At 45.7% G+C, this 25000-nt stretch overlaps 1 protein-coding gene across 3 annotated transcripts in view; it reads left to right on the forward strand.

Annotated features, from left to right (window-relative positions):
- Nucleotides 1-1972: 1972 nt before the first annotated feature.
- Nucleotides 1973-25000, forward strand: part of fnbp1b (formin binding protein 1b) — a 47218-nt gene continuing 24190 nt past the window's right edge. Inside the window, exons 1-4 of one of the 3 annotated variants that reach the window (XM_068573341.1) lie at nt 1973-2281; nt 17124-17239; nt 21228-21284; nt 21552-21699. In XM_068573341.1, the coding sequence (XP_068429442.1) occupies nt 2258-2281; nt 17124-17239; nt 21228-21284; nt 21552-21699 (345 nt within the window). In that variant the 5' untranslated portion in view covers nt 1973-2257. Of the gene's footprint in view, nt 2282-15170; nt 15500-16527; nt 16556-17123; nt 17240-21227; nt 21285-21551; nt 21700-25000 lie in introns of those variants that run through there. The other 2 variants (XM_068573342.1, XM_068573343.1) reach the window with 2 other exon arrangements.

A 25000-nucleotide genomic window follows, 5' to 3' on the forward strand; every position in this document is an offset into this window, starting at 1 on the left:
TTCTGAGCTCGGTTTTGTTGAGATTAGACTTTGAATCGTTCAAGCGAAAACATCCTGTTGAAGACACAAGAGGGTCAGCGAATGCTTGCTGGCGTCAGAGCGACACAGGCCTGAAAGGGATGATGAGGAACCGTCTGACTTGTACACTTGGACAAATAAAGCAGCTGGTCAACTGATCCCCATCTGGTGATGGAATGGACCATGGGAGGGGAAGCGGTCACTCGTGATGTCATCGGTTAAACCGAAAGCAGGTAGGAGAAGCTGTTGCATGTGAGGTAAAGCATACCGCTCTTCTTTTTAAAGACAAGCCAGGAAAACCTCAGATTGAAGTTATGGCTCCAGCTACAAAGAGACGAGCGAGTCAGTTTTTGTTTTTTAAGTGGGAAAAGCCGTACGTGGTTATTGCTTAAGATTTCAAAAGACTTGATTTGTGATGCAGAGTGGTGCCTGACTCTGACAGCGAAAGCGCTTGGGCCCCCCTGCTGGTGAAATTGAGTTTTATTTAAGATGATGTAATGTTAAATGCACAATCTGTGATTTTTTATGCAAAGATCCAAGTTCCTCTGTATGTTTGTTTTTCGCTGTGATTTATATATTTTATTTTATTTTCGAAATCAGACAAATTTACATAAAAATTACATTTCGTATATGTATGTATTAAAAAACATCTTTAAAATATATTTTATTTTTGCATCATTATTTTATTTTATTAATATGGTATGATTGTATTTGTTATTATAATCGTAATTAAAAAAAAAAGATTTTTGATGTTTTTTAATTATAATTATTTATGTTATGTGATGAATATGATTTTATTGTTTTAAGTTAAAAAAAATACATATATATATATAACAAATATGTTTTAAAGAAATATTAATATATATATATATATATTAATATTTCTTTAAAACTTTTTTTTTCTTATTATAATTTAATTTATATTTTATAATTTTACTTTTTTAGTATAAATGTTTTAAATATATTTTTTAAATTATTATAATACATTATTTTATGCATTTTTATTTATTTTTTTAATTTGATGAATATGATTTTATTGTTTTAGTCAATGCTGAGAGGCCTTCACGTGCCGCCTGCGGTATAATATCTAACCACTAGATGACAGCATCGTTGTAACAATATGGCCACTGACGAACCAACCAGAAACAGAATCAGTTTTAATGTAATGGACTTCTATAAAAACGTAATGCTGATAGCTAAATGACATGTAATGTAATGTAATGATGAGTCACATGATTAATCACAGTGACCATCGGAACGATGAGTGTGGAAACATTTAGCTACGTGACTTCTCTTGCCACGAAACAGCAGTGTTTTACTCTCCTTCATGTTAAATATGCAATGTCCCTTATTTAGTCTGAACAATTAGTTATTTTATTGTATTTTTCGAAATACAAAGATGGAGAAACTAAGAATACAAAGATGCAAACGAGCTGTATGTAAAGTAACATGATGCTAAACCTGTTGTTAAATAGTTGCAACAAAATCATACATAGGAACAGTTTCTTAACTCTGCACCTCCAACCCGACGTCCCACACCGCGCACGGTGACGTCATAGGACAAAGGCACTAATAGAAGGTCGGTGTGATGGCATTAAGCCCTGTGGGGTTTGTCAATGAAGCATCTGCGGAGGGGTGGTGACCTTTTTGACCCCCCTCCCCCCCCCCCCGCCCTCCCCCACACACACACACCACCACCACCACCGTAGCCCCGGGTCCCCTCCACGGGGTCCCCCTTGGCATTCTCATGGTTCCCAGCTCCCAAGGAAGAGAGAGTGATACTTGTAAAAGGGCTTTATTGGACAACCCTGCAGTGACACACACACACACACACACACACACACACACACACACACACCAACCTCTCTCTCGCTCGCTCTCTCTCCCCTCATGCGGTGCGCGCGCAGGAGCAGCTGTCATTGGCTCGGAGCGGGTGCCCGCGCGCGCTGCATATAGCGAGACTATCCTGTTTGAAGATTATGCAGCAGCTCTTGGCCATCTTGTATCGCACAGGATGAGACGTTGATTTAAAAACAATACAAAAAAATAAATATTTAAAAAAAGAGTATCTCGGAGCGCTTCACATTTTTTTTTTTTTTTTTTTTTTTTGGGGGTAAACAGAAAAGACGGTCGGTGACTCGGCGGTTACGAGGAAACATCGCGGCTGCCGCTGCGCGCGCTGAAAAAAAAACACCGCGAACGAGTTGTGGATTATTCCAGAGGACACCGGACTGAAACCATGAGCTGGGGGTCCGAGCTGTGGGTGAGTTTCATGTGCGCTGTGGGCATCGTTAGGAGATGAGAAATCAAATCAAAATGTCAACGAGCCTGTGTGTGTGTGTGTGTGTGTGCGTGTGTGTGTGTGTGTGTGAAACTAACGGTTTTCTGATAGCGGAGCTGTGCGCGTGACCGGGCGCAGTGTTTTTTAGCCGCTAAACACGACGTGCTGTGCGCGCGCTCCGCCTCTGGCACCGAACCGCCGCAGCCGGCTACCTTGTAGCGTCCGCGAGGCTTCGAGGGCTTGTTGCGGTTCGTTTGCAACGTCAGTGTAACGCGGTGTAACGGCGCAGTTGGCACGGCGTGTGTGTGTGTGTGTGTGTGTGTGTGTGTGTGTGTGTGTGTGTGTGTGTGTGTGTGTACGTGTGTGTGTGTGTGTGTGTGTGTGAGAGAGAAAATCTGAGCTAGTTCACCATCCATTTTAGTTCACATTGAAGCGTTTCAAACCACGCTTTGCGTACACACAGACACACACCCTCGCATTATAGCTGTTCCTGCGGTGCCAAGTGTTCCAGGTTGTATGTGTGTGTGCGTGTACGTGTGTGTGTGTGTGTGTGTGTGTGTGTGTGTGTGTGTGTGTGTGTGTGTCTTCATGCAGTGATACTAGCTTGTGTTGGTGCTGGTCTCATAAAGGTGTAAACACGTAAAGCACGCTACGTGCATCTCTATGAGGAAGTGTGTTATTTGTGTGCATTTCACACACTAGTTAACTCACTCTAATTATTGCACTCAAGTGACAGTTGAATAACTGCTTGCTCTCTTTCCCTTTCTGTTTACATTGTTATGTGTATTATCAAGTTTAGGTTGTGACAATAATCTTGTAAATTAAAATTGTATTCACAACCTCACATTTGGGGTAAATAAACTACTAGAAACAAACATAAATGTCGGATATAAATTATCATCAAAGAACCATAGATTAGGTTAAGTCAAATCATATATATACATATATATATATATATATATATATATATATATATATATATATATATATATATATATGAGTGTTTGATTTGGCTCGTCGGGCTCATTGTGAGCAACAATAGAAAGACGGAGTAGAAGCCCACTGACCTTCCTGCAATAAATGCCTGTGTGATGATGTCACTCTTTTACTGAAATTCACTTTCACAAGAATTGCTTCACTCCTCACATCGCAGCCCAAATACACCCTCCTCCCTTCAGATATGCACACGTGTTTCAGGGGGCGATGCATTTTTTTGGGGAAAACATACAGCGTGATGAAGATTACAGGAGCATGTCAGGATATATATATATATTTGTTTTTACGACTTGATAATAAGCAGCTGCCGCGAGAGGAATTCCTGTTGTTTCAGCGGCTCTTCAGCTTGTTGTGTGGAAGTGATCCGGATTTAAAAACAGTGCTGACAAACGTGTGTGTGTGTGTAATGCCTGCAAGTCACTACAAGGAGTCTGCATTTGAAGCCAGGTCGCATGTTGTCGACATAAAGGTCTGGAGGCTACAATAATTCAGCTTGCTCAACACCTGATCACAAAACTGCAGCGTGGTGGAGTGCTTTTTCCAGTTTCTTTCCACCGTCTACAGTCTAATGTCAATATTGTGGGCTGGCCCCCACCTTTTCTTTTTTTTTTTTTTAGTCAAAGGGGCCTGGAGATAGTTAAGTCATGGATGTCCTGTCCTTTCTAAAAAAAAAAGAAACAAGGGAGGGGGGGAGGCACTCCCTTTAAATTCTCCAGTAATTTACCTGGTCCAAAGTTCACAGAGAAACCACAAGAACTCCACATTCTTGCGTTTTTCTTTCTTCCTCCTCCAGGGATGTCGGTGTATTTTTTTACCTCACTCACTGCAGAAACACAGCGTTGCACAGGTAGTCATGCAGAGCGGAGCGTTGCCCGGAGAGAGAGACGCTCTGCAGGCGTTCACGAGTGCACCTTGAGTCTGGAAGACATTTGAAAGTGTTTTTTCACAACAGAGACTGGAGAATAATGTATTGAAACCAGATGCTCTGCTTTCTCTCTTTTTTTTCTCCCTTAGCGGGCTGAATGGTATCCAGACACTTGTTCCTTTAATCTCAGTCTCTGAAACACGGCAACAGACAAAGCTCAGCAATCCTCTATGGGTTTCTGTTGCCGCCAGAGAACCCACGCAACTTATAGTTTTATTTGTACCCAAACCGGATCAAAACGTCCAGTTTTGAAACCCAACAACACCCTTGAACAGTACATTATGGACGATGCAGTCCTGCCTCTCGTACCTTATTGCTTAAATAACGCACACACACTTTTATTCTGAGCACAGGAAGGATGTCGTCGTACCTTGTCGTTATTTGTGGGGCTTCATCTAGCAACTCTGACTCTCACTGTCAACTGTTCTGCATGTTGGTCCACGAAGGACGTCTTTGTTGTCAAAAAAAAACAAAAACACGAAGAGAGTTTGAATTATTATATATCTGATGTTGCAACAGGACGAGGGCACAGGAAAGTCAATGAGATTTCAGGAAGTGAGGTCACAGCCGAGCCGGGGTTTCTCAACAGCTCACGCTCATGGTTACGGCCGAATTGAGCCACCGTTTGAGGCTCTGTGTGTCAGTCCAACACTCCGAATGCCTTTGTGCAACGTCACAGCACTGATTACGGCCTTCCACCTATAAAGACAGACTCTGGGAGCGTTCGCCGTGACAATTACGACCGTCAGTGTTTCGCAGAAAAACATGATCGTTTGCATGAGGGAGACGCTGGAGGCTTCAGCCCCTAAAAACACCCCTTTAAAGCTCGCTGTGCTCCAAGGAGCCTGCGGAAGAAAAAATGACATGAAGGGTTCATCGTCACATGCGTGCTTCTGCACAACCGAGAGAGAAGGAAGTGAAGATGCGGTGAAACATGTGACTGTTTCTCAGAGGAACAGGGGTCCGGAAAAAAAAAAAAAAAAAGAAGAGAAATATTTCGTGAACGGCTAATGATCTCTAACTAACAATAGAGGCACGGCGCTTTAAATAGCCTAAATCAAGTCGGTCGTGCTTGTGAACGCAACGTCTCGGAAGTATTTTTCTTCTCGGGGGGCTCGGGTGTCAGAGCTGCAGAGAGGTGCCAGGAAAGCAGGCCAAAGGGATTTTGTCAGGGGGGGGGATCAAGCAGACTGGTTACACACACACATACACACACACAGAGCAAATATCAGCCGTACAGTAGCTTCTCTGGCCTTACACAGAGCGACCACTGCACCGTTTCACTCTGACGCACCTTGTGGCTGTTTCACTTCTCTCTCGCCGACGCAGGCAAACCGTTCTCACAGTCTCACGCCAAAGAGTCCGTTAAGTCTTCCCCGTCCTGTGCGGTTGTCGGCGACATGGACAAGGTGGAAACTCTTCTGAAAGAGCAGCAGCTCAAGGTGAGTCGACCCCCGGCGCGACCGGGGTCAACGGCGTCCCGTCTGAACCCCGTGCTCGCGGGGCCTCGCGTTGTTCATTTGGCGTCAGTCGAAAGCGCGAGTAGAGCGTCGGCTCGGAGAGCGTCGGCTCACAGCATTGGCTCGGAGAGATGTTTGTCTGGCGTTTGTAATCGTTGGGCACGCTTTCCCTATCCGCCGCCACCCGATGTAATGGAGATGGAGAAAGTGGAGTCGTCTGGGAGGAGAGGCCTCCTTGTTTTTCCTCCCGTGTCATTAGGTGGTGCTCCGGACTGTGCCGGAGGGGACGCGCGGACTCAAGAGGTTCAATCAAAACCTCATGGTCTTGTTGTGTTTCGGGGATGGGGGGGGGGGGGTTCAGTCGTGCCTTCACAGCGGCGAGATGTATCATCAGGGCGGCTCTTTTTGGTTGTGTAATAGAGGCTTGAAGCAGCAGCTCGGTGTGAGACTGAGGTTTCCTCTGTGCTTTCTGCTTTTGCATCTCTTCTCCCCCTTCCTGCCGTTCACTTGACATTCAGGGCACTTCCCGAGCTGAAACCTGAGCTAGTTTCTTTCCTACTGTCAGGGTGCTGAAGTCAGGGAGGGGGAAGTGGGTAGGAGGGTGAAAGACATCTCCTCTCTTCTCCCCTCCTTAAATCTTGTACTCATCACCACCACCGCCCACCTGCTGAGTCAGTGATACTTTCTTTTCAAGCACCACGACAGTAAAACAGTGATGAATGGATCCACATCTGAGCGGCTGGAATGGAGGACGGCGGAGGGGCTGAGCTACAATGGAGTAAAGTTCACACCGACATTTGTGAGCCGTGCCCCCCCCCCCCCCCTCCCCGATGGGGAGAAACCCTGCAGGAAGCACAGAGCGTCCCAGGCGGCGTGAATGCAATAGGAACATCATGTGCATTGTCGTGTGACAGACATAGTATTGCTTATGTGAATTACGTAATCTTTCTCAAATTTCTTAGTTGCTGTTAAGTTAGTTCTTTAGTTGCTGATCTGACGGAGTATGGAACCTATAGGATGACTTTGGGGGATTTAAAATGCACTTTAAGTCCCATCTTCCAAATTATGAACGACTAAAACGCTGACGGTAGATGAATTGCAATAAAAATGTCCTTTCTGTGCGACCCCAGCGCCTCTCAGACCGCCCCTGCTTTTCGATTTGGCCCCAAAATAGATCCTATTGAACCAGACGAAGTGCACAAATGAAGCGTTTTTGAAAGAACTGAAAGTCTTTCAGTTTGTTTTTGACAAACACACATGTAATCCATCTTCAGTTTTAGGAAACCTGTTCCTCGTGACTGTCCGTATCCCCTGACATTTGAGTTTAAATGATTCAATTAATTAGAAAATGATTCTATTAAGTCATTTTTTTTCAATTTTATTTTCATCTTTGTGCTTTGTGTTGGTTTATTTGAGGACATTGCTTTCAAAAACAGTTTCATACCTCCCCGAAAAGTGTTGTCGTCCGGTCCGTGAGCAGGTGACTCATTCCTTCCCGCCACAGACCGTCTCAGCCTCTAATCTGCAGCCGCCGCCTCTGTTTTTCTGTGAAGTCGGCCTCTAATCGCCGCTGTGTTATTGCTGCCGTGGCTCTGACATGATGTCACCTGAGCCCCCTCCTCTTCTCTCTCTCCCTCTTCCATGTTCTACTAATCAGGCTCCCGCTGTATCGCGCCACACACTGCGAAGTGTCGGTTCTTCTCCTCGGCCTCCGACACGGAGACAACCTGCACCCGCTTTACGACGGTTCAGGATGCAGGAGGAACAAAGAGCTGCCGGCCTTCTTCTCTCCCTCAAACACTGTGGCTTCTACTGATGGCCATGAGTATTGACAGATACGAAAATGACCCAAACTGTCATTTTTCTCGTAGAAAAAATGGCTTGAATTCTCAATAAATTGTTACGCATCTATCAGGGGGATTGGAATCTCTAACAATAACTCTGTGTTTCTTAGTTTTTTACTTCTGCGGTGTTTCTGCAGGCTGTGTTTATTATCCCCAAAAGCAGAATGCATGTGACAGATGTTCACCCCAGCATGCTTGCGGACACACACACACACTTGCATGTGTGTGGTAACGTGGTAAAGATGCTCGTCGTGTGCATATTCTATTAGCTCTGTGATCTCATTTCTCTGTCGGCGCTCTCGTGTCGTCGGGCGGATGTTTCAGTCGACCTGTTCCTGAGAACCGGCTCGTTTCGCTCTGCCGCTTCTACACGTTTCCTCTCCCCCTGCTTGAAAATATTCAAAACTGCTGAAGATATATCCAGCCCTCTGCCTCTTGCCTCTCTTCACATTTCCTCCTTCGCTCCGTTTGTTTCTGCTCCCCTTCTGCCTCTGCTTTCTGCTTTCATCACACCGACTCGCTGGCTCTCCCCATCATCCGGCCTTTTTTCGAGTGGCTGGCGTTAATGGACACGATGGCGCGCGTTGCTTCGGGGAAATAAAAGCTTGTTCGGCTTAGATTGTCGTCCTCTGAGTTTGGGAGACTCAACCTCTCACATTGCTGTGATTATTGGGCGGCTGTGTGGGCCGGAGGGAGCTTCGGGGACATAATAGTGCATCCTCTGTTCATCTTTTTCTTTTCTTCATTGCAGTGGACATTTATTACCGTAACTGCTGCCAGACAGGGAGGTTGGATTGTATTAGTAAATGGTCTTGGCTGTAAATGCCATTTTGAAATGATATCCATCACTTCCTTTAGTGAGTTTCTGGCTTCATTTAATAAAAAAGATCTTCCTCACAAAGTGAATATGATTATACATCTTTCTCTCTCTCCAGGTAGGTGTTACCCGCCACGGTGCGCTGGACGTTAGCATAAAGTGGGTGCAGCTGTCGCGCATACAAGTGCTTTAAACGCACTGAGAAATATTCTTTTCGAGATGAGTTTCCTGCCTGCGGTGCCAGGCAGCCTCTTAAGTGCCCATCTTTACTCATATCCTGAGATGAGGCGTGTCAGCGTGGAGGGAAAGTGCTGCAACGCCGTGCTGCACAACGGAAAAAAACTGCCAGCGAAGAGGAAACAAATAGTAGATATTTAAGCTAATTTTGATGGCGGAGTGAAAGTGCACGCACACCAAATATAGGATTGTGGATTTTCGAGCATCAACGCAAAAACCTTTTGTTGTTTGTGTGCTGAATAAAAGCAGGAGGAGCTCAAACAGACAATACAGGAGACGCCTCCCATGATCCCAAACACGTACTCATCTCAGATGAGATGAGTCAGCATCTTTTGCACTTCTGGTTCCTTTGCATTTATTATTATACTATAAGTCATGTTTTTTAAGGTGATTTTGGTTAGAAGCCTGAAAAGGAAACACAATGTTTTGTTCCGAGACGTGAAAATGTGTCAGTAGATACAGCCAATTGATATATATATATATATATATATATATATATATATATATATATATATATATATATATATATATATATATTTTTTTTTTTACGTGTCTTATCTCAGACGCTCTGCAACAAACGGATCAATAAGACGACCGGACGTCACCGCGGCCAACACCGGTCCTCGAGAAGGGATGGCGCCAATAGCCTGTGGCTGTTAGCGTTAGCTCTTTACGATAAAGGAATAAAAGTGTTTAAAGAAGACTTTGCTGAAACGATGCGCACCGTTTATTTCTCTGCAAAAGCCCAAAAGGAATCGTCCTATTGACTTTTTTTTCTCGATGCTAATTCATCCAAAATATAATGACGTCCCCGAGCGGCACTTCGAGGGTAAACAGTCCCCTGAGGGAACGTGCGTTTCGATTCTCCATCGCTCTTGAGGAGACCGCGCCATTAAACAGCTACATGTGCCTTATCTGTGTCCGGCATCAGCGGACCGTTCAAGGGAAACACAATGCCGCCGGTTAAAAATAGAACCCGAGCTCGCTGGCCTGAGCTCGGCCGTACATGTCTGCAAACGGCACAGACGAGGTGCCGCGCTCTGGTTTACCCGGAGAGAAAAGCAAGCAGTCCGAGAAATGCAATACAGGGTTGGCACCCCACCTTCCCAAAGGGAGCCCAGCTATTAAACTGTCACTGTAGTGAGAGACAGAAGAAAAAAAGAAGCGCATGTATGTCACCGAGAGTAAAAAAGCAACATCTATTTATGAACAGAAACCGTGAGCGAGTCCCTCGGCTGGGTCGGAGTGTAAAACCACACGACGTGTGTTCAATCTAGTCTCTCATTTACAACCAGCGCGCGTGCCAGCCGACCTAATAACACGCTGGCGCTGCGTGTTTGCGTGTTGTTCTTCCTGTCGTATGCTACACATGTGATTAAATGAAAAGGCTGACACATATTGGCTAGAAAGTGCAGTCATCATGAAAAAAAGGTTGTGTTTTTTGACTATTTCCTGCAAGAGGCCGTAGCTATTATGTTTGAAACACGTTGCGTGACATGCCTGCAAACACAACGGGCAATTTGGAGCTGTGCAAAAAGCGATTGAGGTTATCTCCACACATGGTGCGGCTGTAGTCGTTATTGTGACAGCCCCGCTATGTTATAAGGAACATTTACTTTGTAAATAACATTTAACACTGCAAATGATGAAGGCACTTGCAACTGACAAGGTAGTACGACATCTTCACCATACTTTGGTGTTTCATTAATACAGATACTTTTAATACAGATCACTTTTTTTAAGGATTTTGACCAATTTACGTGTCGAGCAGTATGTTTTACACTTGGAAAACCAAGTAAAATCTAGTTAATTTCATACACAGCCAGACAAATTTGCTTCAAGGGGCTTTACCGACTACACACCATCTGTCCTAAGACCTTTTATCTAGATAATGAAAAGAAATCCCCTCGAAAAAACCCTTTAGCGAGGGAAAACATGTACTGAACTGAACTCAAAACCATTCAGTCATATCTGTGCTGCAGGTTCTCGCTTCTTATCGGCACACACACACACACACACACACACACACACACACACACAGACGGACCATTGGGTACTAAAACAAAAGGCAATATTGGCCGATACAAACATGATGTCAGTGAGTGCAACGGATCCAGTTCTCCATCGATGGCCCTTTGGTGGCCGTTGTCGTTTCCATATGAAGCTTTGTGAGCGTTAAGTTCAATGTTTTTTTCACCTTAATTCCTGCAAAATTTGTTACATAAGACGTTAAGAGCCTTATCCTGCAAAGTGAAGGAAAACAGCTCCTCGAGAACAATGGCTAATGTTGTGTTTGGTTAATCCGGGATGGCAGCGTCCCATTGGCTCGCCGTGAGGGCAATGAGGAGGGGAGGTGTAGTAATCAGATTAATGGTCATTTAATCAAATTGTGCCCTACACTTCTGTTGTTCCTCCTCATTGTTCCACCTCTTGCTCCTCTTGCTCTCCATGAGCATGCTCTTGGACCTCCAGGATACCATGACATGTTACCACCTGCAGGATCTTACATCTATCCCACTGCTTGAGGTGGATTAACCTCGCGAGGGGTGCTCAGTTTTTCTTCTTCTTCTTCTTTTTTTTCATCTTCTTTGCAAAATCGAGACCATGTTGCGCAGAAGAAGCGAGTTTTTCGTTTTCCTCGACAGCGTCCGCTCCGTGAAACCGGAAGCGGAGGAGCAGACGGAAGAGCAGCGCGAGCGCGAGCTGAGCCCGTGCGAGCAGTACCTGCAGGTGCTGCTGCAGATGAAGGCGACGAGCGACGTGAGTAGTTGACTCCGAAATAGACGAGCACCCGTTTCCCTTTCCGGGGTCTCAATGACGCACGGCAGCGCGCGACATTTCCTGTGGCCGTGATATGAGTCAAGAACCCGGCGACTCACAAGTGAAACAGTGGAGGGGTTCATAAATAACAGCGAGGGGGGGGTCGTGCACAGACAGGCAAGAGGAGACATGTTTTATGGACATGGCAGCATGGCGCACGTGCGCGCACGACCCCAGCAGAGAGAGAGAGAGAGAGACGTACGTTTTTCTATAAATACACCTGGTGGTATGCAAACAAGAGCTCCTACACATAAGGTCACCCATCGCCCCACACAGCTGCTCATATTTGGTGCAGACCGTCGGTAGCGGATACGTACGTGTACGTACGTGTGTGCGCGTGTTGTTTTTGGTAAAGATAAATCACTCGACGTTTAATAACCCAGGGAGATAAATAACTATAGGGGCAGCTATTGAGTGTAGTCGAGCGCGTGACCATATGGGTCTTGGTGGTGTACGTGTGTGCACGAGCGCGTTTGCGCGTGTGTGTGTTTGAGGACAGTGTCCGGGAGGGGTCACACCGGGCTATGGAGGCTTTGTTCCGCCCCGCTTTCCTCGCACAAAGCTCGTTGTGTGTTTTTGAGGGTTTGGCATCTCCAGCAAATAATAGTTCTTGCTGCGGGCCGCCCACAGGCCGCGAGAGTCATCTGCTATGGTCTGTATAAGAAGTATGAAGGAGGGGGGCTTTGGCTAATTACTGGAACAACTCAAGAGCACATTGGGTTTATCTGCAGCTATGCTTCATTCGATGAGGTTTAGTTTTTTTTTCTTGAGAACAATAACACTATTTGTGTATTATCTGATTTGAGGTACTTTTTCTCCTTGTTTTTTTTCTTCTAACGAGGATCCTGAAATAGCTCATTCATGTTTAACACACTGGTATGAGTCGAGCGCATTTACAAAAAAAACACACACACACTGAGAAAAAAAATAAAATTCTCTCTTTTGTCTAACACTAAATGTCGGCATATACGGGCGTCACACAATCAGTTCTTTTAGAACGAATCAAACCGCCTTTTATCTCTGAATATGGACTCCGTGGTCGGGGCATGCTCTTCACGGGACAGCGAGGTGTTAGATGTTCTCAGTGCAGGACGCGACTTCTGTCCTCCTTGCTCAAACGCCCCCCAAAAAAAAGACGAAGAGGAAAGCATCGGCACGCCTGTTGTCCCGTGGTCTTCCAGCAGAAGATCTGTCCTGTGGCCCTCCAGCAGAACATCTGTCCCCCTCAGCCTCCGTGGAGTCCCTCCTCCTTGGCCCTGACGTCTGCTTCTCTCGGTCTCAGCAGGTTTCCTGTCAGAGATCGACGGCATAGATACCGCTGACGCTGTCTGAAAGCAAGAGGCCAAGTTTGAAACCTTTGAAATGTGGTTGTGTTAGTGTTTAAAGCATGTTTTGGAAGGTTAAATTCAGTCACAGTTGCAACTTGCAACAAAACTTTGCACACTGGATTAAAGAAATATACATATTTAGATTTAAAAGGTGTCAGGGTTAACAGATATAATAATCTGATTAACGGTTTCTTGAAAGTAAAGCCACTAAGTTCCATTAATTCTAAGTTTGTGGTTAGTTGACAAGTCATCATGTTCTCTCGTTAAGATGATACCGAAACTAATCCATCCATCTGTTACATTCTCCATGACATCATCCATCTGAAATCTGTACCTTACATCACAAATTTAAATAATGAGAGATCTGTTCATATTTCTTGATTTAGTTTATGAATGATAACATTTTTACGGTATCTTTCAGGTGACATAAGGGGGATTTATTTCTAACTAAGCGTGTATTATATTTTAGTGTTATTCATATCAATATTTCCTTTTGTCACATTTTGTATTAGTCAGCGATTTCCTGTTCGTTCCCCTCTTTCGACCAATGAGGCGACTCCCTTCCCCCTCTCCTCTTGTGTTTTTAATGGTGCATTGATCTTCACTGTGATCACCGGAGCGGCACGCCGACCTCTGCGGAGGTGGGCGAGGCGTTTGGCGAAGCAGGAAATGGCCCCCGGGAGCGTCTCTCCAGAGGGTTTTAAACAGTCCTGTTATCACGACCCGGTCGCCAAGCGGTTCTGCTCACTTCCCGTGCAACCGAACACTTGCTCCGCCATCTCGTTATCCTCCTTGAAACGGAGGCGGCCATGTTGTTCACTGTTATTTACTGTTTTCTGCACCTCTACCCAAGAAGGGACTTGCTTTTATTGTGGCCGTTGCCTTCAGGGTCAAGTTATAAAGCAGGTTTTTCTGATTAACGGACACGTACAGAGAGTTTATAAATAGTTAATTCTGCGGTTGCTGCGAATGTTTCACAGTAAAAAGCATGCAGATGCAGTAGTATTTACATTCCAACATCTGTCGAGGATGCAGGTAGCTAAATAATCTGCATTAGTCAGATTACCTGGCCGTTTTACCACATTAAACTGGCCAATAATCTCCTTGAGCAGTCGGGACGGGTTCAGGAGGCTGATCCCTAAACAGGCGTGTGTTTGTTTGATGTATTTAGCGCCTGTCTCCTTTGTTCTCTGTTTAAAGCCGTTTCCCCATTTCCTGGATGATAAAAACAATATTTAGCCGTGCCGTTCCATTTATTTGCTTTCATGTACTACTGCGATAGTACACGCATCCCGGTGAGTGGGACGGTGTCCTGAAACAACAAGCCGAGTGGAGCCGCTCCGTTTCCTGAAGGGATCCCCCGTTTACTCCCCCCATCCCCACCTCCTCCCTCCCGCAGGGACAAGGTCATGTGTCATAGTCTTTAAGTGTGGGGCCATCGGAGTTTTTTTTTAATTACAAAACGTTCCTCTTCAGGTTTGAATATGAGTCTCGTTGCTGCTCAACAAACTGTGACATGGGTTTTTTTTTTGTCTCCAGCGGGAGAAAATTGTACCATCTGGCTATAAAACACGTTTGGGCCCAAATAACAACACACATGCAAACATTAGCCTGAGATAAAACAACCAAACTATCTATCAAACTACTTATCAGATATTAAAGTGATATTAAAATATCATTTTCACATCATTTCAACCCAGAGTTTGTAGTTGGTTCCACCTTTTTTCCAGATTATTTTCTTGATTAACGATGAATAATCTGGTTAATTGAATGTGAGACACAAAGAGTTAACACGTTAAAACATTGTTTGTTTGGTCCGACCAACGATAAAGAACACAAAGACATCCGGTTTACGATCGCAGCAGCTCATCTGATCTGCTCTCTGTGGCTGAACGGCTGATATTTAAAAGTTTTAATGGCGAGAGTTCGATCCAAAGAAGAATGTCTGCCGGCGTCTGACGCTCCTTCCCACAGTGTGTTGTTGTCTTTCATACTCGCCCCACTCAGATTCATAATTTATTAAGCGGCTCTCTCTCCTGGAGCTGGAAAATCGCTTTGCTCGGGTCTTTTTTTTTTCTTCTCCTCCATTTCTCCCCCCTCGTCTGATATGAGCAAAGGTTCACGAGCTGGGAGTGACCCATCCGGTTGCTGCTCATAACCTTTTATTTTCTAAACATTTTATTATATTTGAAATACAGTAAAGTTAGGAGTTTATGAGATCCCAGCAGTCGTAGGATAATCCCCCTCTCCTCTTAAAAATGAATCCCCTCCCATGTAATCCCGCCTCTCAACCCCCCTCTCTCCCTCTGCTTTTCCGCTCTCCCTCTCGCTCTCCTCACCCATCCCACTTACTCCACCTTACGCCTGATGGAGCATTCAGCCTGAATGCTGTGGGCAGTCGTGGCCTCAGCTCCAGAGTGTGTTTGTGTGTGTGTGTGAGGAAGCCAGTGCGTCGGCTCCTCTCCTGCTCTCCGGGATCCTCTGGAATTACTTGCTCCGACTGTGCAGTCTCTTTGTTGTGGCGTGGTGGGCGGAGGGGGTCAGCGGACGCCGTTCCAAACCCCGGACACTAATTCGCGCTTCGGATACCTTGGATATCTCGTGGGTGCCTCCTCTGACTTAACCTCGGCCTTTTGAGGTGCTGCTTCAGAAGGAAAGGGGGGTGCGGTGGATAAGGAGGCGCACGTTTGATGGACATTTTCTGGATATTTGAAAAAGGGGACACATTCCACACGGAGACACGCCGGATAAGATGTTGCCCCTGCAAAAAAGGGTAATCCGAGTTACAGTGTGTGTGTGTGTGTGTGTGTGGAGGCGTGTGTGAGTGATGCGGCTGCAGTGACGTGCGCCGATTGTCGTCTGTTTTGGTCCAGGAATGTTTGGTGCCCGCAAGTGACGATGAAGTAATGCTAGTCTGTTGACTTTAATTGGCATTTGAAGGGGAAAGAGGAGCGTTTCGGTGGCAAAGAGGCGTCCCGAGGGAGAAAAAAAGACCAATATGTGCGACGGGGCCGACGAGTCTCCTCAAGATTTCACTTCAAATGTCCCATTGTTTGGCTTTTATCTCGCAGTTCTCCCGTTGAGTGGATTGCTGTTGAGTGATTGCTCATTGAAACAGCCAAACAATGCAGACAGAAACCTCTCTTCCCCCACTCAAAGTCATCTCTATTGTTGTCTCTGAGTGCTTCAGAAAGGTGTCTGAGGGGTTTTCCTCACTCTCCACTCAGAGAGCAACAGAGCTACGACAGAGCTACGACAGAAATATGATAAAGCTATGACAGAGCTACAACAGAGCTACAACAGAAATACGATAAAGCTACGACAAAGCTACGACAGAAATACGATAAAGTTATGACAGAACTACAACAGAGCTATGACAGAAATACGATAAAGCTATGACAGAGCGACTACAGAAATACAATAAAGCTACAATAAAACTACGACAGAGCTATGACAGAAATACGATAAAGCTACGACAGAGCTGCTACAGAGCTACGGTGGAGCTATACCACTGAGCTACGATAGAGCTACAATAGAGCTATGACAGCGCGTCGTCCTGAATGTTCTGCACGCTGCAATTCTAAGAAGAAGAAGAAGAAGAGTCACCACAACCGCTTCCTGTGTCTTTTCACATGATGATGCTTTTAGTGCAGAGACGCTCGAAGCGCTCGTGGAGCGCGTCGCGCAGTTTGCTCGGAGAATCACACGAACCTCTTTCCTCCGCTCCTCTACAGTCGCACTCAAGGGTATAGAGGAGCCGCGAGCTGGACTCAGGGAGACCTAGAACATGGTGGAGGAGAGGATGGGGGACTGTTGGAGTCACACCAAGGTCTTGTTTTTGGTTCATCTTGCGAATTACACGCGCATCTGTTGCGAGACAAACAGTTCGGGAAGTAGCCATGTGATCGCCAGTAAAGATAAGCCGAAATGTGTGTGTGTGTGTTCATTGCACATGCTCTCTGGTCTGTACTGATGCATTTCAAGACGTGACCTCAGCCAACTGGAGGCTCATTTTTCCCCTCAGCAGTCCTCCGCAGATCATTAATAATGAGTTCAGCGGCAACAGCTGTATTTGGTTATCAGCAGCGCGGTGCTGTTAGCGTCTGTTTTTACGATGAGCTAACGCTACACCCTCCTCCAAGATGATACTTGGGAGTCCAAGAGATATTTGCTACTTACAATGACAGCTTCCAGTGGATGATATGTTATGTGTGTTTGAATTCAGCATTACTTCCTGCAGTATATGCACAATATAATGTCCTCATCTAAAGATTTCATCTTTGAGCTCGTTTCTCGTCCTTTTCTTCTGCACACTTGACACGAGTCCCATTGCCTTCTCCTTTGTATTTAAGTTATTTTAATAATATCGCCTTTTTCTTCTTCTTTTCCCTCTGCAGGATCAGTTTGACAACTTGGAGAAGCATACACAGTGGGGGATCGAATTTGTGGAGAAGTACACCAAATTTGTCAAGGAGAGATCAGAGATCGAAGCCAACTATGCAAAGCAAATTAGGTGAGTGCTCGAGCCGATGTATGACCCATGTGCGGGACCTCCGATAGCAGAAGTTTGACCTGCTGAAGGGTCCTTGAAAACAAGGAGACTAAATCCCCACCAGCCAGTTCTGTAGCTGACAGTGACCTCCCTCTGGATGGGGAGCCGGATATTAATCAGCACAATTGCTTTATGCAAGTTTAAAATCTAAATAAAACAGGAGCTAAAGCAATTTATATATTTCCTCCTCCGTCTTTCTGTCTGCCGCCCTCTCTCTCTCTCTCTCTCTCTTTCACCCTCCCGCGTGCATGCACGCTGTCTGCTGTTGCTAGCTTCTGCTTCAGGCGAGAGGAAGTCAGGTTGTGTGGGGGGATGGGGGGCGGAGCTTGTGTTCCCATAGAGACGAGTAGGTATCAGCATTATCAAGGCCAGGTCTGACCCAGATTTTTCTATTTTTTTTTTCTTTCTTTTTTTTTCCGCCAACCACAAGTGTCGGCCCGCCCCCTATTCTATCTATCCCCCTACACACACACAGACACACTGTGGTGGTGCAGTCATTGATTCTCAAAGGCACTGAGAGGATCCATCTCTTAACTACTCGTGCGTCCCATCACAGTGGGAGATACCCCCCGCCCCCCCTCCTCCCGACACACATAAATCCGCAATCCTCATCTTTAAAGAGGCCGGGCAATATGGCTAATGCTCTAAGTATTGACCAACCCCCCCCTCACCCCTCTGACCCCCAAGCCCCTAGTCCACAGTGACCGGCCAATACCGATCTGGTACTCGCATAGCAACAGATGCTCTCCAGGCCACAGCACTGCTCTTTTTAGACAATGAAGTCAGCTTGAGATAATAAGACTAGCAGCCTGTGTTTACATGCAGGAACCTCAATCACATCAAACGGATCCGTTCTTTCTCTTCCGACCTCGTTTGCATCCCAGAAACAACAACAGACTTATTCAAAGAAAATGAGTTATTAACAGGGTTCTTACAGTGAACCTGGAAAAGTCATGGAATTTTTTTAATGGTCATAGAGGACAATTAAAATCCCCAAAAGGGTAGTAAAAGTCCTGTAAACGTGTTATATTCATGTGTCCATGACGTTCATTTCCGTTAAGTTTGAAATAATGAATATTCTTTTAAAAGAAAGAGGCTCAAAATATAAGCAGCAAACATACAGGCCTCTATATACATGTTTATTCTTTTAATCAAACTATTGTCTTGCATTCATTTGTGTCATTTAAGGTTTACTGTATGCTTTGAATCCTCATTGTTAGTTGAAATACTACATTTTATCACTTTTTACTGTTTACACACAGATTTCACACAATGTTTGCTCATGGACAGTTGGTTTAAAGTCATGGAAATCCATTGGTCAAGTTGTGTATGAACCCTGTAATAACATTAAAACATTCATGCATTCATACCACTTTCACCAAGTGTACAACGTGTTAAAAGCAGTGTTTTTGACAAATAATCCAAAAAAACCATACACACTCACATATTTTGCACTTTCAATTGATACAGATATCCCATAATGCAATTAGTCAGCATGTGTGTACAGTATGTTTGGCTTCTATGGAACTTCGGGCTCCACAGATGGTGCGGATGTTTTCAGTCAATGTGCTTACACAGAGGACCCGCTGTCAGACTGGGTCTGTTATCTACACACACACACACACACACACACACATGCACACACACACGAACACACACGTGAACACGTTGGCACACTTGTCAGAAAAAAGGCTGAAATGAGGAAGCGAGTCCTCGCTGACAGGACGGCCTGAGTCAGAGGGCTTTTCCTGTGTTTTTAACATACGGTGCTCCTTTTTGTTGTAGCTAATTATCCCTTTTTAGCTTTAAACCAACTTAGCTCATGAAAGCAGGCTTAATCTAACGGGGACGCTCAAAACAAACAAGAGGAACGGCAGGCTGTGTGATCCAAGTAATGGAATTGACCCCCTTTGATCTCGTCCTCTTTCCTCTCATCCGTGTCGTCGGGTAGATTTCACCTTCTGTCACAGGCAGCAAGTAATAAGAGAGGAAAATGAAATCTGTAGCTATTTGAGTGTTTTTTTTCCTCCAAAATTCGAGGACGTCGCAACTGTGCATTTTCAAACCATCAACCAAGAATATATTCAGTAGATCGATCAGTAAGAGCTCAAATCTCTTAACCACAGACCTTACAAAGTCATCGCTTGACTTTTTTTTGCATCCGTTGAAAGGGAGTTAGTATGTTTGGCGTAGAGACCTGTCAATCACAGTAAGCCCGCCCTAAAGCATGCTTTGATAATTGAACGTCATCTGTGGCTACATGACACTACTTTGGACCATTTATCCATCGCACGCTGCACTAATCCATGTGTAATCCTCCTCCCCTGCCTGGGTTGTAAACATGCACAATGCTTCAGTCTAGTCATCGCAGGGCGGGGGAGGGGGGGGGGGGGGCGATGCATTAATGCCCCTCCTCCTTCCCCACATTCCAGTCTGGAATAATCCATAACACAGTGGGAATAAAGTCCCGCTAACAAAAGGGACGAGGTGAGGGGGGTCGAGGGGGGGCGTCTGTCTCTATTGCGGTTACAGTGTCACACACACACAGACACACATCTGTTATTATTTCATTCTCCTAACGAAGCCGCTACCTTTACTCCGACGAGTGCGTTAAATATGTTGCCGTGGCGCTGTACAGGGGGGCGGATACAATCGGACACGGGACATCTGCCCATGAGTGAGTGACTGAATGAATGAGTTAGTGGGAACTGGCACTATAATTAGAGACGGGGAGAGATAGACCGACGGATCTGCCTAGCAACAGTGCAAACACCACTATCGGAGGGAGGCATGCTGTGGGATGTGAGCGGAGCGAGTCACACATTACACACACACAAATATATATATATATATATAGTGTTATTTATTACAGTAAGGATTCAAATTGTTAATCAAGTTTGAAGAATTGTTAATCAAGCATTCAAATGTTGCGCAGGATTTATTTTTTCGTTCCTTCATATCTGTTCGTTCATCGTGGGGGAAGTCCTCAAAAAGTTTTTAATCCAACAAAATACTCTTCTTCAATTCATAGTTTAGCATTCATCCGTTCAAAGATGTTCCTCTGCTGCGCACAAAGGGAGACACACACTAGCTAACGGCACCATTAAATAACATTTATGCAACCACAATAACAGTAAATACTTCTTTTTTTTATCAGCTCTTTCTCTCATTTTGATTCTCGTGTACAAAGTGGACAGCATTGTTGAATTCTTAATAATAATATATTTTATAAAAGACATAACGTCACATTCAAGACATAAAATAGGAAAGAAAGTTCCAGCGTGATGTAGAATCACGTCTTCCAGGAAGTGTCTGTCCGTGTTTGCGTCGGCCTGTGTTTCAGTTTTTGGTTGTTTGTTTTTTAAAATGGTGAACGCTGCTCTTTAATTAGACAGAAAGGCTTCCTGAAGGCATGAAGCACACATTGCACACTCAAATGTGCACATTATTATGTTCTGTTGACAGCACGTCCAGCGTTTTTTTTAACGGCGACACAATGTGCTGCAACCTGTCGCGTGAGACGAGCATATTGAAAGACTGTCATGACCATAATGAAGGTTGTTATCCGCTGTCTTTTCCCAAATAATATGAATTCCCTCAACATGCACAGTGACATACTCCCTTTCATCCTGACCCAACATCTCATTCCTCTTCCTCCTCCTCTTTCTCATCTCGTGCCACTGACATGCAGCAAAGAGTCAAAACAAGGGCAACGGCTGCATATTGAAAAGCGTGTTTGCTTGCATACACTTCTGGAAGGCATGATTCATGACCCGAAGAGAGGAAAGGGAGGATGGAGTGTGAGCAGCAGAAAGCACTCTGCTGGATTGAATAGTGTCCGTAAGGACAGTGTCAGGGAAACATAATGGGAACGGTGCAGACCGGTCCTCTTACTGAGAACGATGCCGGAGGGAAATGTCTGATGAGTCTGAACTCTTTGTCCTCACAGGAATTTATCAAAGAAGTATCAACCCAAGAAGAACTCGCGGGAAGAGGATGAGAGCAAGTAAGTTGCATGTTTTTCGGAGGAAAATACGCTGACAGGCGTTTTTCTTTTCTGGCGGAGAATGATCATGAACGCCTGATGTTTTTAAGCTAAGCTAACTGCTAGCTGTAGCCTTGTATCTGACCTTATTCTCGACCAGAAAAGCTGTTAGTTTTGAACACGGTCGCCGTGTTGGAGTCTGCCTTTTTTTTTTGGTTGTTGTTGTTGTTGTTGTTGTTGTTGCGTGCAACCGTCTCTCCTCTGACATCACTTCCCGTCTCTCGCCAGGTACACCTTCTGCCGAGCCTTCCTGGCGTCCCTGAACGAGTTGAACGACTACGCGGGTCAACACGAGGTCATCGCCGAGAACCTGACGTCTCAAATCATCACCGAGCTCTCGCGCTACCTGCAGGAGGTCAAAGCCGAGAGGAAATCGGTGAGACATGCTTTTTTTTTCTTCATATATTCAGAAAAAGACACGCCATCCTACATTCAAATGAAGCAGCTCCATTCCCTCTGTGTCCCCTGTTATCCATGGAGTGAGGTCATCGCTGAGTAAATGTAGATTAAGACTCTCCAGAAGGGCAAAACGTGACCGTCTGAGTCCTTTTTTTATGGAACAAAGTCCTCGTCTCTGTCATTACGGGCTCGTTTCTCTCTTTTTTGTAAGCCGCCTCACAAAAAGAGTCACTTTCCTCCTCGCATATTACAAAGTGATTCATAGATAACAAAGCGGCGCCCATTAAAGTGGAAAAACTCAACCAGAGAGCCTTTTTTTTTAAAAGTATATATGCACAACTGGTGACAGTCGTGTTGCTGAATACAGGAAGCCCTGAAACTTGGTTTTAGTTGCACAGCAAAGGGGTTTTCTAGCGATTCAGGGGGGGAGTCATCCACCTCCCTATGGCTCATTCTGCTCTTTTGGCTTTGGTGTAAGCCCGGCTCGGTTTGGCTTGGCATAGCATCTGTCCACACACAGGGTCCAGGGTCGGGCCCATGCTGTCCCGAGGCTGCAGGATGTCACCCTGACACCCCCTCTTCCTCCTGACTCTGTTTTTTTTTCCGCTATTGTATTTATAAATATGAACAGTTCCACCCCCTTGCTCGCCTTCTCCTCCCTCTGTCCTCCTAGTTTGTCATGTGTCTGCCTCCCGTGACTAAAAACGAGCCACGGCTGTGTGTTTTGTGGGGAGTTTCCCTTCATAGCATGAACCTTAAAAAGAGCGTCTTTACTGAACAGACAAATGGTTGCTGGGTGGTATTCAGAACACTGTATTTGTTGAGCAAATCTAGACAATTTGTTTTGCATTTGTGACTGAATTGAATTAAATGTGCCGGCTTGAGTGGCAGGTAGATGATCAGGAAACCCCGCCTCCTCGGCTCCCGACAACACAAACTAGGGGAACATACAAAAGGAGAAAAAAAGGAAAGATTAGGACCCTTGACATCGAGTGTTACTGAGTTACAAAGAAAAAGATCTTCATCGAAAACCTGCCCATGACTTCCCAGACGCCGGGATTAGAAGAGGGCGAGGTCCCGCCTTTTCCTGGGTTTATACAGAGTTTATTGGACAGGTAGAAAAATCCACTCTGCAAACCTTGAAGGAGAAAGAAAAACAATACCTCATTAGTTCCTCACGTGGGGCCGGTTGTGTAACTCTCCCCGAGTGAACCCTCTCGCTCCGCTCAGCGTGGGGCGGCGCGGGAGGAGAGGCCCGAGAACGCTTTCCAAAAGGATTTGATTTGACGGCAGATTCACTCGCCATGTTGTTCAGCCTCCCCCGGGCTTGTTTTATGGTCGAATCGTATAAGAAGCAATGACTGATGAAGATCCTGGAAGACCCTGAAAGGCCACCGTACTGTGTTTACTGCATACATACACACACACACACTCGGCTACTTTCTGCACAATTGGAGCTGCTTTGCGACACAAATGTGACATGTTCAACCAGCTATAAAACGTTTCTAAAGAAGAGTACATCTGCAGCGGGCAGAGCCAGAGATTTGGCATCTTTGAGGTGCTTTTGGCAGAAGACGACGTCCTCATTTTGTCTCTAATAGCAGAGCCGACAGCAGAGCTGACGGTGTAAGAACAGCATGTCTCTCTGGAGAGTCTCTCGCGTACCTTCTTGTGTTGAGTGGAAAGACAAATAGGAAGACGGAGAGAGAGGGAGGGGAGAATTGATCGTGGATGTTTTTCCATCGTCGCTGCACGCGCATCTCCATCCAGGATGTAGAATACCTCTCCCACGATGGTCTGAGCGCGAGGAGGAAAAGCCGGCACTGCTCCTCACGAGGTTGAAAGTCTCCGACTCGCTGGATGACTCGTGGCTTTCTGATCGTATGTGTGTTGACAACTGTACAGAGCTGCAGGTGCACATTCCTGTGAGCCGAGTCACGGCAATGCATGACCAACAGATCTGTCTGTGTGTGTGTGTGTGTGTGTGTGTGTGTGTGTGTGTGTGTGTGTGTGTGTAGGTGTGTGTGGTTCTTTGTGTGTCTCCGTCTCTCTGTGTGTGCATCTCTTTGTCTGTATGTGGTTCTGTGTGTGAGTCAATCTCTCTGTTTCTCGCTGTCTGTGTGTGTGGTTCTGTGTGTGTGTGTCACGGCAAGACGCCGTGTTGCTCACCTGCACGCACAGACTCTCACATGGAGTTGCATTGCCGGCTCAGGATCGCTGCTCTCCATTTTTACTGTTCATACAGATGTTTGCAGCTGCATCACTGCTCTAAGTCTCGTGTTTAGAGCGTTTAAGTGAAGGTGTCTCTGCGTCCGGGTAACTGAGAGCTGCAGCTGCAGGTCAGCGAACCTGTTGAAGCGTCTAAGATGTCCTCGGCCGTGGCAGCAGACACATGCCGTTACCGAGAAGGACGCGTGGGGGAGAAAGACGGTGGGTGGGGGGTGTGGTCCTCTCTCTCTCTCTCTCTCTCTCTCTCTCTCTCTCTCTCTCTCTCTCTCTCCTGCATTTTTAAAAATCATTTTTTCCATCGTCCTCCAGCTGGATCTCGTGAACTGGATCCAGAGCGTCGACGTGGTTTGTTTACCGGCGTGATGATGGAGCGTTTGTTTACACAAACAGCCACGAGAGGCTCCGCCGGGGTATTTTTCCGCTGCGTCGCTATGGAGACAAGTGTTTTGGTCGACGAGGAATGCTTCCACAGTAACAATGATGTCACCCCGGTCTTGAGAAAAAAAAGCCTACATTGTGTCTCCGGCGTATCTTATTATCATGAGGCATGCTTTCATACACTGAATAAGATGCTTCTTATCAAAACGGGAATTTGAAGGTCAGGGTCGATTAAACATTTGGCCGCGAGGCTCCACGATGTCCTCATTTTTTTAGCTGAAATACTTCCTCAGAAACAAGCCGGAGCACTTCCTTATTTCACTCAGCTTCCCCCTCGAAACTCGTGGATATGAGAAGCGCGTCTGTTTGAGGCGAACCGGGCCGCGTTCTCACTACTCTCACGTTCAGGTGAGAGCGACCTGCAGGACGCCTCCTGCATCTCGTGCTTGTGTGTCTTGAGTTCAGTACGAGCAGAACGCCTCCTGCTCACTTCCCGGTCCCTTTTGTTGAATCGCAGCATCGATATTCAGCTCAGCTTCTGACCCGGGCGTCAGCGTAACCAGGGGACGCCTCATTGATAGTCAAGTCTCAAAGTCTTCTTCTTTTTAATTTGTTTTGTTGGGGGAGTCTGTGATCCAGGGAGAGGGAGGGAGAGGGAGGGAGAGGGAGGG

The sequence above is a fragment of the Clinocottus analis genome, unplaced genomic scaffold, assembly GCF_023055335.1.
Source record: "Clinocottus analis isolate CAN_PGR_092001 unplaced genomic scaffold, fCliAna1.0.p SCAF_13, whole genome shotgun sequence".
Taxonomy (NCBI): domain Eukaryota; kingdom Metazoa; phylum Chordata; class Actinopteri; order Perciformes; family Cottidae; genus Clinocottus; species Clinocottus analis.